This window comes from Oncorhynchus tshawytscha, linkage group LG04 (assembly GCF_018296145.1).
Source record: "Oncorhynchus tshawytscha isolate Ot180627B linkage group LG04, Otsh_v2.0, whole genome shotgun sequence".
Taxonomy (NCBI): domain Eukaryota; kingdom Metazoa; phylum Chordata; class Actinopteri; order Salmoniformes; family Salmonidae; genus Oncorhynchus; species Oncorhynchus tshawytscha.
In genome coordinates this window covers 51,338,289-51,351,290 of record NC_056432.1, presented here as the reverse complement: position 1 = coordinate 51,351,290, position 13,002 = coordinate 51,338,289, and the positions used below count along the sequence as shown (strand labels likewise).

The 13,002-nt window shown below is 42.2% G+C and overlaps 1 protein-coding gene across 4 annotated transcripts; it reads left to right on the top strand.

The window, feature by feature from the left end:
- Positions 1–439: 439 nt before the first annotated feature.
- On the top strand, positions 440–12,521 carry LOC112248963 (ras association domain-containing protein 7). 4 transcript variants are annotated; one of them, XM_024418442.2, is made up of 6 exons: positions 440–654; positions 6,555–6,706; positions 6,825–7,481; positions 7,700–7,968; positions 11,136–11,350; positions 11,441–12,521. In XM_024418442.2, the coding sequence occupies exons 2-6, from the start codon at positions 6,604–6,606 to the stop codon at positions 11,463–11,465; spliced, it is 1,269 nt and encodes a 422-aa protein (XP_024274210.1). In that variant the 5' UTR covers positions 440–654; positions 6,555–6,603; the 3' UTR covers positions 11,466–12,521. The 4 variants fall into 4 exon arrangements, with proteins under 4 accessions (XP_024274210.1, XP_024274211.1, XP_042176783.1 ...); XM_024418443.2 differs by having other exon boundaries at positions 440–678; XM_042320849.1 differs by lacking the exon at positions 440–654 and adding an exon at positions 730–752.
- Positions 12,522–13,002: the final 481 nt, after the last annotated feature.

Below are 13,002 nucleotides of genomic sequence, written 5' to 3'. Positions count from 1 at the left end.
GTGTGTGTGTGTGTGTGTGTGTGTGTGTGTGTGTGTGTGTGTGTGTGTGTGTGTGTGTGTGTGTGTGTGTGTGTGTGTGTGTGTGTGTGTGTGTGTCTGTGTCTGTGTCTGTGTCTGTGTGTGTTTGTGTATCTTTGCCTCTATTTGTCTGTTGTGAGTGCTGGAGTTGTTCAGGATCAGTTGACTGGGGACACCTGGAGAGTTGCTAATCACCATCAGGGTTTCTGGAGAATGGTATTGTACACAACAATGAAGCCTGGAATGTGTGTGTGTTAGTCAGAATGAAAACATTAACCTTTGTTACTACCTTCAATGAAGGAAGAGCAAGGCTAGATCACAGAGTGAGTTCATTGTGTGTGTGTGTGTGTGTGTGTGTATGTGTGAGAGAGAGAGAGAGAGAGAGAGAGAGAGAGAGAGAGAGAGAGAGAGAGAATCTGAACCAGTGTAGCTCCAGTTTCAGTGTGACAGTGTGCCTGGGAGGGCTACATTCCAGAGCACCATTTAACTGCGCTCTCCCCGATCTGGGCTACAACTACTCATTACCTATTTCAACGAACTGCTTTTTGACTTTTTGTATGCTCGGATTTCCTTTCCACTTGGACTTCTCAAAGTGAAGAGTCGAGCAACCAACTAAAAGGAAGCCTAAACCAAGAGGTAAAGAGAGTAAACCTCAAACAGGTTTGTCTTCCTTCTGTCTGATGTAAATCAGAATGTAGTGGCTTTTACTGCTGGCTAATACTGCATGGAGACAGGTAAGACATTCACAAGAGCAATTTTGACTTCTCGACAAGGGTTGGAGTCAACTCTATTAAACCCAGACCTTGGAATACATGTGAATACTTTCTTGAAAATAATGTAAATAATGAGAACATTTCATAAATGACAGTTGTGCTAGTTTCCTTATTTGACTGAGTTGAAATTGACCACAAATCCTGCTTTCAATTGGTGACTGCTGTACCAAACACGGGCAATCTCAAGAGTTGGGCCTATATTGGAAAAGGTTTTTAATTCACAGAAAGTGGCTTTTAGAAACATCTAACCTACACACGTTAGCTGCTGTATCACATTGGTGCAATGAAATGAATAAGCTACTGTAATAGTTTTCTTATTTTTCTGACGGCAAATCACTGTTCTTGTGTTTGTGTTAAAGGGGTTGTGTGATTCTGCTTCAGGTTGTTATCAGTCTATGGTTAAAACTCAGTGCCCACTTACACAGTACTCGTCTTTGTCTGGGAAGGTAAGCTATGATGCACATAAATAATATTGGTCTATATTGGTCTATGCTAAAACTTCATAATATTCATCTGTTTGCAGGCGACACTGTTATGTATACCATTGCCCCACCTGTAGACCAGGTGTTGTCAGAGCTGCAATCTCACTTTGTAGTCTTAAAAAAATGCCCTGGTTGGTTTAAAACGTGTACTTATTGTGGGCAAGACTAAACATATGTTGTTTTTCTAATTCTCGCAGAAATGTTTCAGATGGACTACATATTTATTAATTGACTGGTTCTCCCATCGATCGGGTTCTCGCCTATAAATATCTGGGCTTTTGGATTGACAAGGATTTAATGTTTAAAAAACATACTGATTTAAAGTGGGCTTATGATTTTTTCTTAAATAGATCTCGCCTCTACCTTAACAGCAGGAAGCAGATTGTATAAGTCAACTTTCCTGACAGTTCTTGACTATGGTGACATAATTTACCAGAATGCAGCAGCGATTACTCTTAAACCTTTGGATGCCGTCTACCATACCACCCTTTGCTTTATCACAGGTGACAGTTGTAATAATCATCACTGCATCCTGTATCGAAAGGTTGGCTGGTCCTCATTAAAGAACCGTAGATCACTTCACTATTCACGTTTTGTTTACAAAGCTCTACTACATAAGTTTCTAACTTTGTTGTTGAAGTATAAAAACACGAGTTACCAAATTTTGTTGACGGAGTTGGTTAACTCTTGAGATTACTCTGAGGTTTTGTTTTACTTTGTATTGGTTGGGCACCCTTGTGAATAAGACCAATGGTCTCAATGGGGTTTCCCTGAATGAATAAAGAAGAAGAATCAAAAATAACCTACTACAACTACCTCTGCAATATCACTCAGTTAGCGGGAGAGAACTAGTCTTCTGCCATTTTTTTTTTCATTTTAGAGTCACATCTATTTAATTTGGTGTGCAGGTATACAACTTTGATTATATTTACATTTTTTGACATCTGACAACGTTTGCAACTCTCAAATTGAAACTTTACATCTTTACATAACGTATAGTCAAACAAACATTACTATGTCTTGTAACAATCACCCTGAACTTTATCTTGGGTAATAGTCAAACCAAAACCACCTCTGTTTAAACTAGAGTGAACTGCATATACTCTCCTCTCTCAGATGTGTTTGTAAACAGACTGTGTGGTGTAGAGGTATGTGTAGGAGGGGAGGTGCCCTAAGGAATGTCAGTCTATCATTACTACATTCCATTCCTCCACTTAGCTAACCTACCAGCAGGTCTGCAGTTCGGCCTCGGAAATGGACAACTCAATATAAAGGGTTATTTCTACCAAAGCTGGTTGTGGTAGTTTGGGCTGGAATAACCTGAAATTCTGCATACCTGCATCTCTCAGTGCTCTCTCTCTCTTTCTCTCTCTCTCTCTCTCACATGTGCTCTCTCTCAGGTTCTTTCTCTCTCGTTCTCTCTCTCCCTTTCATGTTCTCTCTCTCTCTCTCTCTCTCTCTCTCTCTCACATGTGCTCTCTCTCTCTCAAGTGCTCTCTCTCTCTCTCTCTCTCTCTCTCTCTCTCTCTCTCTCTCTCTCTCACATGTGCTCTCTCTCTCCCTTTCATGTTCTCTCTCTCTCTCTCTCTCTCTCTCTCTCTCTCTCTCTCTCTCACATGTGCTCTCTCTCTCCCTTTCATGTTCTCTCTCTCTCTCTCTCTCTCTCTCTCTCTCTCTCTCAAATGCTCTCTCTCTCACATGTGCTCTCTCTCTCTCAGGTTGTCTCTCTCTCTCTCCTTCATGTTCTCTCTCTCTCTCTCTCAAGTGCTCTCTCTCTCTCTCTCTCTCTCTCTCTCTCACATGTGCTCTCTCTCAGGTTGTCTCTCTCTCTCTTTCATGTTCTCTCTCTCCTTCATGTTCTCTCTCTCTCTCAAGTGCTCTCTCTCTCTCTCTCTCTATCTCTCTCTCTCTCACACGTGCTCTCTCTCAGGTTCTTTCTCTCTCGTTCTCTCTCTCCCTTTCATGTTCTCTCTCTCTCTCTCTCTCTCTCACTCTCACACGTGCTCTCTCTCTCTCTCTTTCATGTTCTCTCTCTCATGTTCTCCCTCTCTCTCCCTCTCATGTTCGATCTCTCTCACTGAGGAGAGAGCTAGCCTCCCTGGTCAAACATTGTGAGTGTAGAATATAGAAAAAACAAAATAATGTATGTGTGCATGTGTGTGTGTTTCTACAACAGTATAAACTTGCGCCTGTGAGAGAGAGTCAAATCCTACCTACATCCTGCATTTACCCTGTACTCTGTCACTATCACTGTCTGTTAGAGATCTGGGCTAACAACTACTGGCTCTCCTCTGCTGACTGTATTTTGTCGTAATGTAAAATTTTAAACAAACTCATAGAATATGTTTAAATGTCCCATACATATTTTGGTTACAAGCACATTTAAAGACGTACCAGATAGGGTGTCCTTGGCTTGTCGCCATAGAGGAACCCTTTGTGTTGCTATATAGAACCCTTTTTTGAAGGGCATCTGTATTATGCTATAAAAAAAAACATTTCCCAAGGTGCTACATTTTTTTCTTTCTAAGGTGCTATAAAGAACCATTCAAAAGGTTCTATATAGCACCAATATATAGCATATATAGCACCTATATAGTTCTAGCTATGGTTACAACCCTTTCTGGAGCTACAGTTGAAGTCTGAAGTTTACATACACTTAGATTGGACTCATTAAAACTCGCCTTTCAACCTCTCCACAAAATTTCTTGTTAACAAACTATAGTTTTGGCAAGTCAGTGAGGACATTACTTTGTGCATGACAAAAGTACATTTTCCAACAATTGTTTACAGACAGGTTATTTCACTTATAATTCACAATTCCAGAAGTTTATATACACTAAGTTGACTGTGTCTTTAAACAGCTTGGAAAATTCCAAAAAATGAAAACATGGCTTTAGAAGCTTCTGATACTCTAATTGACATCATTTGAGTCAATTGGAGGTGTACCAGCAGATGTATTTCAAGGCCTACCTTCAAACTCAGTGCCTCTTTGCTTGACATAATGGGAAAATCAAAAGAAATCAGCCAAGACCTCTGAAAAAAATTGTAGACCTTCACAAGTCTGGTTCATCCTTGGGAGCAATTTCCAAATGCCTGAAGGTACCACGTTCATCTGTAGAAAAAATTGTACGCCATGGGACCACGCAGCCGTCATACCGCTCAGGAAGGAGACACGTTCTGTCTCCTAGAAATGAATGTATGTTGGTGCGAAAAGTGAAACTCAATCCCAGAACAACAGCAAAGGACCTTGTGAAGATGCTGGAGGAAACAGGTACAAAAGTATCTATATCCACAGTAAAAATGAGTCCTATATCGACATAACCTGAAAGGCCGCTCAGCAAAGAAGAAGCCACTGCTACAAAACAGCCATAAAAAAGCCTGACTACGGTTTGCAACTGCACATGGGGGACAAAGATTGTACTTTTTGGAGAAATGTCCTCTGGTCTGATGAAACAAAAATAGAACTGTTTGGCCATAATGACCATCGTTATGTTTGGAGGAACAAGGGGAGGCTTCCAAGCCGAAGAACACCATCCTAACCATGAAGCACGGAGGTGGCAGCATCATGTTGTGGGGGTGAGGGACTGGTGCACTTCACAAAATAGATGGCATTATGAGGGAGGAAAATTATGGGGAAAAATTGAAGCAACATCTCAAGACATCAGTCAGAAAGTTAAAGCTTGGTCGCAAATGGATCTTCCAAATGGACAATGACCCCAAGCATACTTCCAAAGTTGTGGCAAAATAGCTTAAGGACAACAAAGTCAAAGTATTGGAGTGGCCATCATAAAGCCCTGACCTCAATCCCATAGAAAATTTGTGGACAGAACTGAAAATCTGTGTCTGAGCAAGAAGGCCTACAAACCTCACATGGTCTCCCCCTCAGTGCTTCAGCGAGAGATAGAATGTCAAGCAAAAGAGTTCAAGTGAATGAAAAGCAGGGCATGTTTTGGAGGGAAGGGGAGTATGAAGGCTGTATTTCATTCAAGACAGTTGTTCCCTCCCTCAAGGGTTCTAGTTCACTCCCTTTCACATATCTTACATCACGGCGCAGGTGAAGGCTAAGCAATATCATCATATTGTTTCCACTATTATTGAAAGCATCTTTGGGTCCTAGAACAGTACTATATAAATCCAATGTATTTATATACTTTGTAGTACTAATCCAGTCATGTTTAGATTTGTGAAGGAAATGTGAACAGGGTCAAAGAGGTTTCAGAAATGAACGTTTCTGAAATGAAAAACACCCAGAGTGTAGTTTACATTGAATTCTTTGTCGTTTAGCAGACACTCTTATCCAGAGTGACTTAGAGTTAGTGCGTTCATCTTAATTATTAAGATAGCTAGGTGATCTTGTAGTGGATGCAAGCTTCGAGAGGAAGCCAGTGGAGTGTGCGGAGGAGCGGGGCAACATGAGAGAACTTGGGAAGGTTGAACACCTATCAGGCTGCAGCATTCTGGATAAATTGCAGGGGTTTGATGGCACAAGCGGGGAGCCCAGCCAACAGCAAGTTGCAGAAGTCCAGATAGGAGATGACAAGTGCCTGGATTAGGACCTGTGCCGCTTCCTGTGTGAGGTAGGGTCGTACTCTACGGTAGTTGTAGAGCATGAACCTGCAGGACGAATCCCTGCTTTAATGTTTGCAGAGAACAACAGGGTGTTGTCCAGGGTCACGCCAAGGCTCTTTGCACTCTGGGAAGGGGGACACCTTGGAGTTGTCAACTGTGATGGAGAGGTCTTGGCCTTTTGAAGAGCAACATTCTTAGGCTGCCTTGGTGTCCTGTGTCCTCCTCTCTCTCTTCTTCCTACTGTATCTCAACCTCCTCTTCCAAAGAGGTATTACGTTCTGTCTCTAGGTTTACAGCATAGGAAGCCATATTTTCCTATCAAATTCTTAGGTGCAAAGCCGCATTGAATTGGTTTTTGCTCATACCAGGATATTGACACCATGAGAATGGAACACAATGCACCTCCTCCTCCCCTCACCTCCCCTTACTCTCTGGTTGGTTCTGCCTTCTCTGGTCAGGCGTCAATACAGATTATCAGTACAGGACTGTAGGTGTCGGATTTCAGAGTTGGGTGGTCACATTTTTCCCACAAGAGAAATGTGAGAGTTTTTCTGTTGAAGTCTTTGGCTCCAGTTATGGGAATACGCACCAAACTAATTTCCTCCATTGAAATACCTGATATTTGCGCCTAGGAGTTATAGGTTGATTTGGTACTGTGAAATAGTTTATTATTTGAACTCAGTATATTGACATTTCCCCTCCTCTCTCACAGGTGGATGCTGTGGTGGCCATGTTCCTCTGAGTTTGATTGACAGGCCAAGATGGAGCTGAAGGTATGGGTGGAGGGCGTGGTCAGGGTGGTGTGCGGCCTATCATTGGAGACTTCCTGTCAGGATGTGGTCATCGCCCTCGCACAGGCTATTGGTCAGTCTTTGTCTGATGTAATTGCCTTTGCTGTTCATTCGTTTCAAAGCTTTTTGAGCACAGTTTATCAGCTTATTCCCTCCAATCTCACTCCTGTCTTGGTGTGTCTTTTCCACAGGTCAGACAGGTCGCTATGTTCTCATCCAGAAGCTACGAGGCACAGAGATGCAGCTTGTGGCAGATGACTGTCCCTTAGAGTCTCTGTCTTATCTGGGTCAGCTGGCCATCGAGGTCCAGTTCATCTTGCGTCGCACAGGCCCCTCCAGCACTGACGGACCTAACAGAGCCACCCTGGATAGGGTCCACCCTTTGCTCAGGCACCCTACACCCATGTCCTCCAGATGCCGAGAGCCGAAGAAGGCCCTCACTTTCAACCTTGGTCCTTCTACAATCCCCAGAAGGACTAAAGCTAACAAGGCCTGGTCACCTAGTCCAAGAGCCTCACCAGAGCCCAGGGCCTCGCCTGTTCCATCCCTGGTCTCCCCCACCGCCTCCCCTCCCCCACTCTCCCCGTCTGACCCGTCCAAGGAGGAGGTCTTCAGGCAGGTGCTGCAGCAGCAGGAGATGCTACAGGACCTGGAGTCCCATCTGGTGGCTTTGGAAAGGGAGGCAGAGGTGTGGGAGATGGGGAGGCTGGTAACTCCTGTCCCAGGCCTGAATCCAGGCCTAGTAGAGGAGATGGATGTGCTGGAGACAAGGCTGAGACCGAACGAGGCAGAGCTGCATGGGGATTACTGGGAGAAGCAGATGCAGCGAGAGAAGGACAAGGAGCAGGGTATGTATTCCATTAAATTCCAGTCACTTCAATACACCTATCAATCCCCTCAGGGGCAATTTTGAAAACACATCTTAGGATATCAGTATATGTTACACATCTCCTATGCACACGTAATTTATGCAGCAATGATGTATGTAAACTAGGAATATGTAGGCCTACACTCATATACAGTAGGACCATCCAGGCACCAACACAGATTTGTATTGGCCGTACAGATATCCAGGGACATCTGCACCAACTCTACGCCTCTATGGATGAATACAACTTCCGGCTCAAGGACCTCCAGAGCCATTCATCCAGGCTGGGGCAGGACTTTCGTGTTGAGGCCCGCAGACGGAGCTCTCGTCCGGGCACCCCGCAACCAGAGGAGGCCCTGGGACCGCTGAGGGAGGAGCTACACAATCGGCTTCAGAAGGGGGCAGAGGTGGACATGTCATTGACAGAGACTAAAAAAGCATTGCAGACTGCAGAATTACGGTTACAGGTACAATACATACCCACTGACTGAGATTTTCCTGAGATCTGATGACATCATAGTTCCTATTATGGATGCCGTATGTTACGGCATCCATTTTGCTTCATGAAGATCCCAATGGGAGTTGAACCATTTCCCTTGTCTCGCCAATAAATCCCTCTTATGTGGAAATCCCTCTAACCTCTCCAATTGTGTTAGATTACTAGCCTACACTCTTAGAAAATGGTTCCAAACCCTCTGGAGAAAGAGTTCTATATGGAAACCAATAGGGTTCTACCTGGAACCAAAAAGGGTTCTTCAAAGGTTTCCCCTATTGCCGAAGAACCCTTTTAGGTTCTAGATAGCACTTTTTTTGTGTATGTAGTGCATGTAGGAATCCGACTATAATCCCTTCATTGTGTTCAATGATACAAAATGACTGACAAAGCCACTCACCGCTAAACGTCTCACAAGAGCTAAACCCAGTGAAAGCATCCTAGGATATTCAGTATAAAAGAGCTTTGTTCAAAGATGGTTGCGTCACATTCTATATAACTTGTTTGGGGATTATTCTTTGTATCTGACACTGTAAGTCCAGAGGCAGTACATTGTGTAACTCGGCAGTCTGGGGGTTAATTGTATCCTGTAATAGCAGGAGAGCAATAAAGAGGAGTTATTGAGCTTGAGAGGACACCTGTGGAATACACCTGTGTTGTCTACCCAGAGATGGAAACTTGCCTTTGGCTTCCTGTGTTAATAATAGAACAACTGCCTTTCCCTACGCTTCCTTATGGGACGGTTTCCCAGACGGATTAAGCTGAGCCCTGGACTAAAAGGTTATTTGAATGGACATTTTCCATTGAGCATGCTTTTTAGTGCAGGACTAGGCTTAATTTGTGTCTGGGAAACCAGCCCTATGAGTTTTTTGGATACTCACCCTCCCCTGAATAATTTATTCCACCCCCATTTGGCTACAAACCTCATTACTAGAGTAGTATCAGATGAAATCCTACTACATTATCAGAATTTTCAGAAGTGTTATTTTGACCTCATAGCGTGGAAATATCATAAAAACCACAGGAAAATAATGTTTTTAACTGTACTGCCCCATTAATAACCTCTCTAAGCTAGGGTTCGGTATTTTTACGTCCGGATAAAAAGCATTCCCAAAGTAAACTGCCTGCTACTCAGGCCCAGAAGCTAGGATATGCATATTATTAGTAGATTTGAACACACCCTGTAGTAGAACACACCCTGAAGTTTCTAAAACTGTTTGAATAATATCTGTGAGTATAACAGAACTGATTTGGCAGGCGAAACCCCGAGCACAATCCATCCAGGGATTTCTTTTTTTAGGTCAATCTGTTTTCCATTAGGTTTCTACGGCAAGCCCGTTTTAATAGTTCCTATTGCTTCCACTAGATGTCAACAGTCTTTAGAAATTGGTTGATGTTTTTCCTTTGAGTAGTGAAGAAGTAGCCCTTTCCTTTCTGGGAGTATAGCCAAGTATACTCTTTTGTTTGGGGCGCGCGACCTGGCGCTCGCTCAACTTTCATTGTATCCTCTATTGAACACAGTTTATCCCGTATTAAATTTTATCAATTATTTACCTTTTAAAATACCCAAAGTTGGATTAGGAAAGTTGTTTGAAATTTTTGGACCAAGATTACAGGTAATTTATTAGATTTGGAACTGGTGTTTTTCTGAATCAAACGCGCCAAATAAATTGACATTTTGGGGATGAAACGACGGAATGAATCTAACAAAATGACTATTTGTGATGTTTATGGGACATAATGGAGTGCCAACAGAAGAAGATCTTCAAACGTAAGGCAGGAATTATCTTGTTATTTCTGAGTTTTGTGTCGCTCCTGGCGGGTTGAAATATAATTGTCATGTGTTTGTTTGATGGGGTGCTGTCCTCAGATAATAGCATGGTTTGCTTTTGCCGGAAAGCCTTTTTGAAATCTGACATGGTGGCTGGATTAACCTCTCTAGCATCCCATCTGGCCAACATCCAGTGAGATTGCAGAGTGCCAAATTCAAATACAGAAATAAATAAATAAAAATTCAGAAAACAATATGAAAAATGCATTGAAAAATGCTTTACGGCGAAAGCATACCTTGCGATTATTTGAGAACATAGCCCAGTTGACAAATTATTACAAACAGTAACCAGCCAAGCAGAAGCGTTACAAAACTCAGAAATAGAGATACAATTAGTCCTTTACCTTTGATCTTCATATGGTTGCACTCAGAAGACATTCATTTACTCAATAAATGTTCATTTTGTTGGATAAAGTCTCTTTATATCCAAAAACCTCAGTTTTGTTTGCGCGTTTTCTTCAGTAATCCACAGGCTCAAATGCAGTCAAAACAGGCAGACAAAAAAATTGAAATTGTATCCGTAAAGTTCATAGAAACATGTCAAACGATGTTTATATTCAATCCTCAGGTTGTTTTTAGCCTAAATGTTCTATAATATTTCAACCGGACAATAACGTTGTCAATATGAAAGGTAAACAAGAAATGCACTCTCTCGGGATTGCGCATGAAAAAACTCTGTGACACGTCAGGGTCCACTCATTCAGACTGGTCTTACTCCCTCATTTATAAGAATACAAGCCTGAAACAATTTCTAAAGAATGTTGACATCAAGTGGAAGGCATAGGAACTGCAAATTGAGTCCTAAGTCAATGGATACTGTAATGGCATTGAATAGAAAACCTCAAAACCAAAATAAAAAATACTTCCTGAATGGATTTTTCTCAGGTTTTCGCCTGCCAAATCAGTTCTGTTATAGTCACAGACACTATTTTAACAGTTTTGGAAACTTTAGATTGTTGTCTATCCAAATCGTTGTCTATCCAAATAGGCATATCATATCTTCTGGGCCCGAGTGGCAGGCCGTTTAATTTGGGCATGTTTTTCATCCAAAATTCCGAATGCTGCCCCCTACCCTAGAGACGTTAACAAGAAGTTAAGCTTCATTTTGGTGTATTGCACTTGTGATTGTATGAAAGTTAAATACTTGCAATAATTTCATTTGAATTTGGCACTCTGCCATTTCACCGGATGTTGTCAAATCGATCCCGCTAACGGGATTTGATCCATAAGAAATTTTAACAATCAAGTTTACATGAAATTGTTTGATGCTTGACACTGAAATAACATGACATCTTGTCTCTGCCCTCCAGGAGAGGTGTGAGGCGCTGGAGGAGCTGAACAAGGAGCTGAGGCAGTGTAACCTGCAGCAATTCATCCTGCAGACGGGTGTTCCCCCTAGCCCCTCTTATTCAGACCATCCCCTCCCCGACCAGACACACGCCCACCTCCAGCCCATCGCCACGCCTTACCTCTGCATAGCAGGACTACTGGAGGATGACCAGACTGACACTCTGACTGTATTAAGGTATGCTAATATGCTAATATGTTTCATTGGTGTCATGCCAAACAGTTTGACACATTTATTCCTATCTAACCAATTCCCAAATGGCTTTAGCCAGAAGACGCCCCCTGGACTCTGAGGGAGGAGCTACACAGCTGGCTGCAGCACAAAGCGGAGCCGGACATGTCACTTGCTGACTCCACTCGATGTCAACAGTCTTTAGACTGGGAGCATCTGGATGACTCTCCAATTGCACTGTGTGTGTGTGTGTGTGTGTGTGTGTGTGTGTGTGTGTGTGTGTGTGTGTGTGTGTGTGTGTGTGCGTGTGTTTAACTATTCTAGTAAACAAACAAGATGTTGACCAACTGGGGATATTTTGTTAGCCCCCATGAGGTCAAATGCTATTTCTAGGGGGTTATAGGGTTAGAATTATGTTGAGGGTAAGGTTTAGATTCTAGGGTTAGTTTTAGGGTTAGGAGCTTGGGTTAGGTTTAAGGTTAGGGTTAAGGTTAGGTTTTTGGCTTAAGATTGGAGTTAGGGTTAAGGCTAGGGTAAGGGTAAAAGTATGGGTTAGGTTAGTGTCAGGTTTAGGGTTAGGAGTTATGAAAAATAGGATTTTGAATGGTACTGAATTGTGTCTCCACAAGGTTAACTGTACAAGACGGTGTGTGCGTGTGCGTGTGCGTGTGCGTGTGCGTGCGGACATGTTTTTCTATACTTGTGAGTATCAAAGTCCTCACAACAAACTAAAATTCAGAGAAGTGAGGACATTTAGCCAAGAAGGCTATTTTAGGGTTAGTGGATAGGTTTAGGTTTATTGTTAGGGGTTCAGGTTAGGGTTAAGGTCAGTGTTAAGGTAAGGGTTAGGTTTAAGGAAAATAGGATTTTCAATGGGAAGAAAATGTTAGTTCACAAAAAGTCCTCACAGGTATAGTAAGACATAGCTCTGTGTGTGTGTGTGTGTGTGTGTGTGTGTGTGTGTGTGTGTGTGTGTGTGTGTGTGTGTGTGTGTGTGTGTGTGTGTGTGTGTGTGTGTGTGTGTGAGAGAGAGAGATCTATAGCCGGTGGATTGGTTGACTTTTAATACAGTATCTGCAACATTCTAGTATTAATGTATCTATTAACTTTAAAATATTTTATGAAATTTTAATTTTCTAAAGATGTACTCCCTATGCAATAAAGATGACTTAATGTATCTCAGTTTCATTTTTTAAATTTCATTTAAGCAGACATTAATTGATTGACAGTGCAATATTTCATGAAGGCCTAAACTCTTAGAAAACAGGGTGCTCCAATGGGGACGGCAGTAGAACGCTTTAGTAACCATTTTTCTAAGAGTGTAAAACCATCCCCAACCAGCACAGGGCATTAGGGATGTGACTATACATTTATATAGTAAAGTCATGTGGGTAACTTGCCCCTTTCATCACCAAAGCGCTATGGTGAAGTTAACTTGATATTCGATATTGACTTTAGCGTATAATAATGTTCATAACTAGCGGACACTCAGTGGTGAAAAAATAACAAAATTGTTATGCTTGAGTAAAAGTAAAGATACCTTAATAGAAAAAAAAGTTAACGTCACCTAGTAAAATGTTACTTGAGTAAAGGTCTAAATATACAGTATCTGGTTTTAAATGTACTTAAGTACTGTGGTGGAAAAAGTACAACATTGT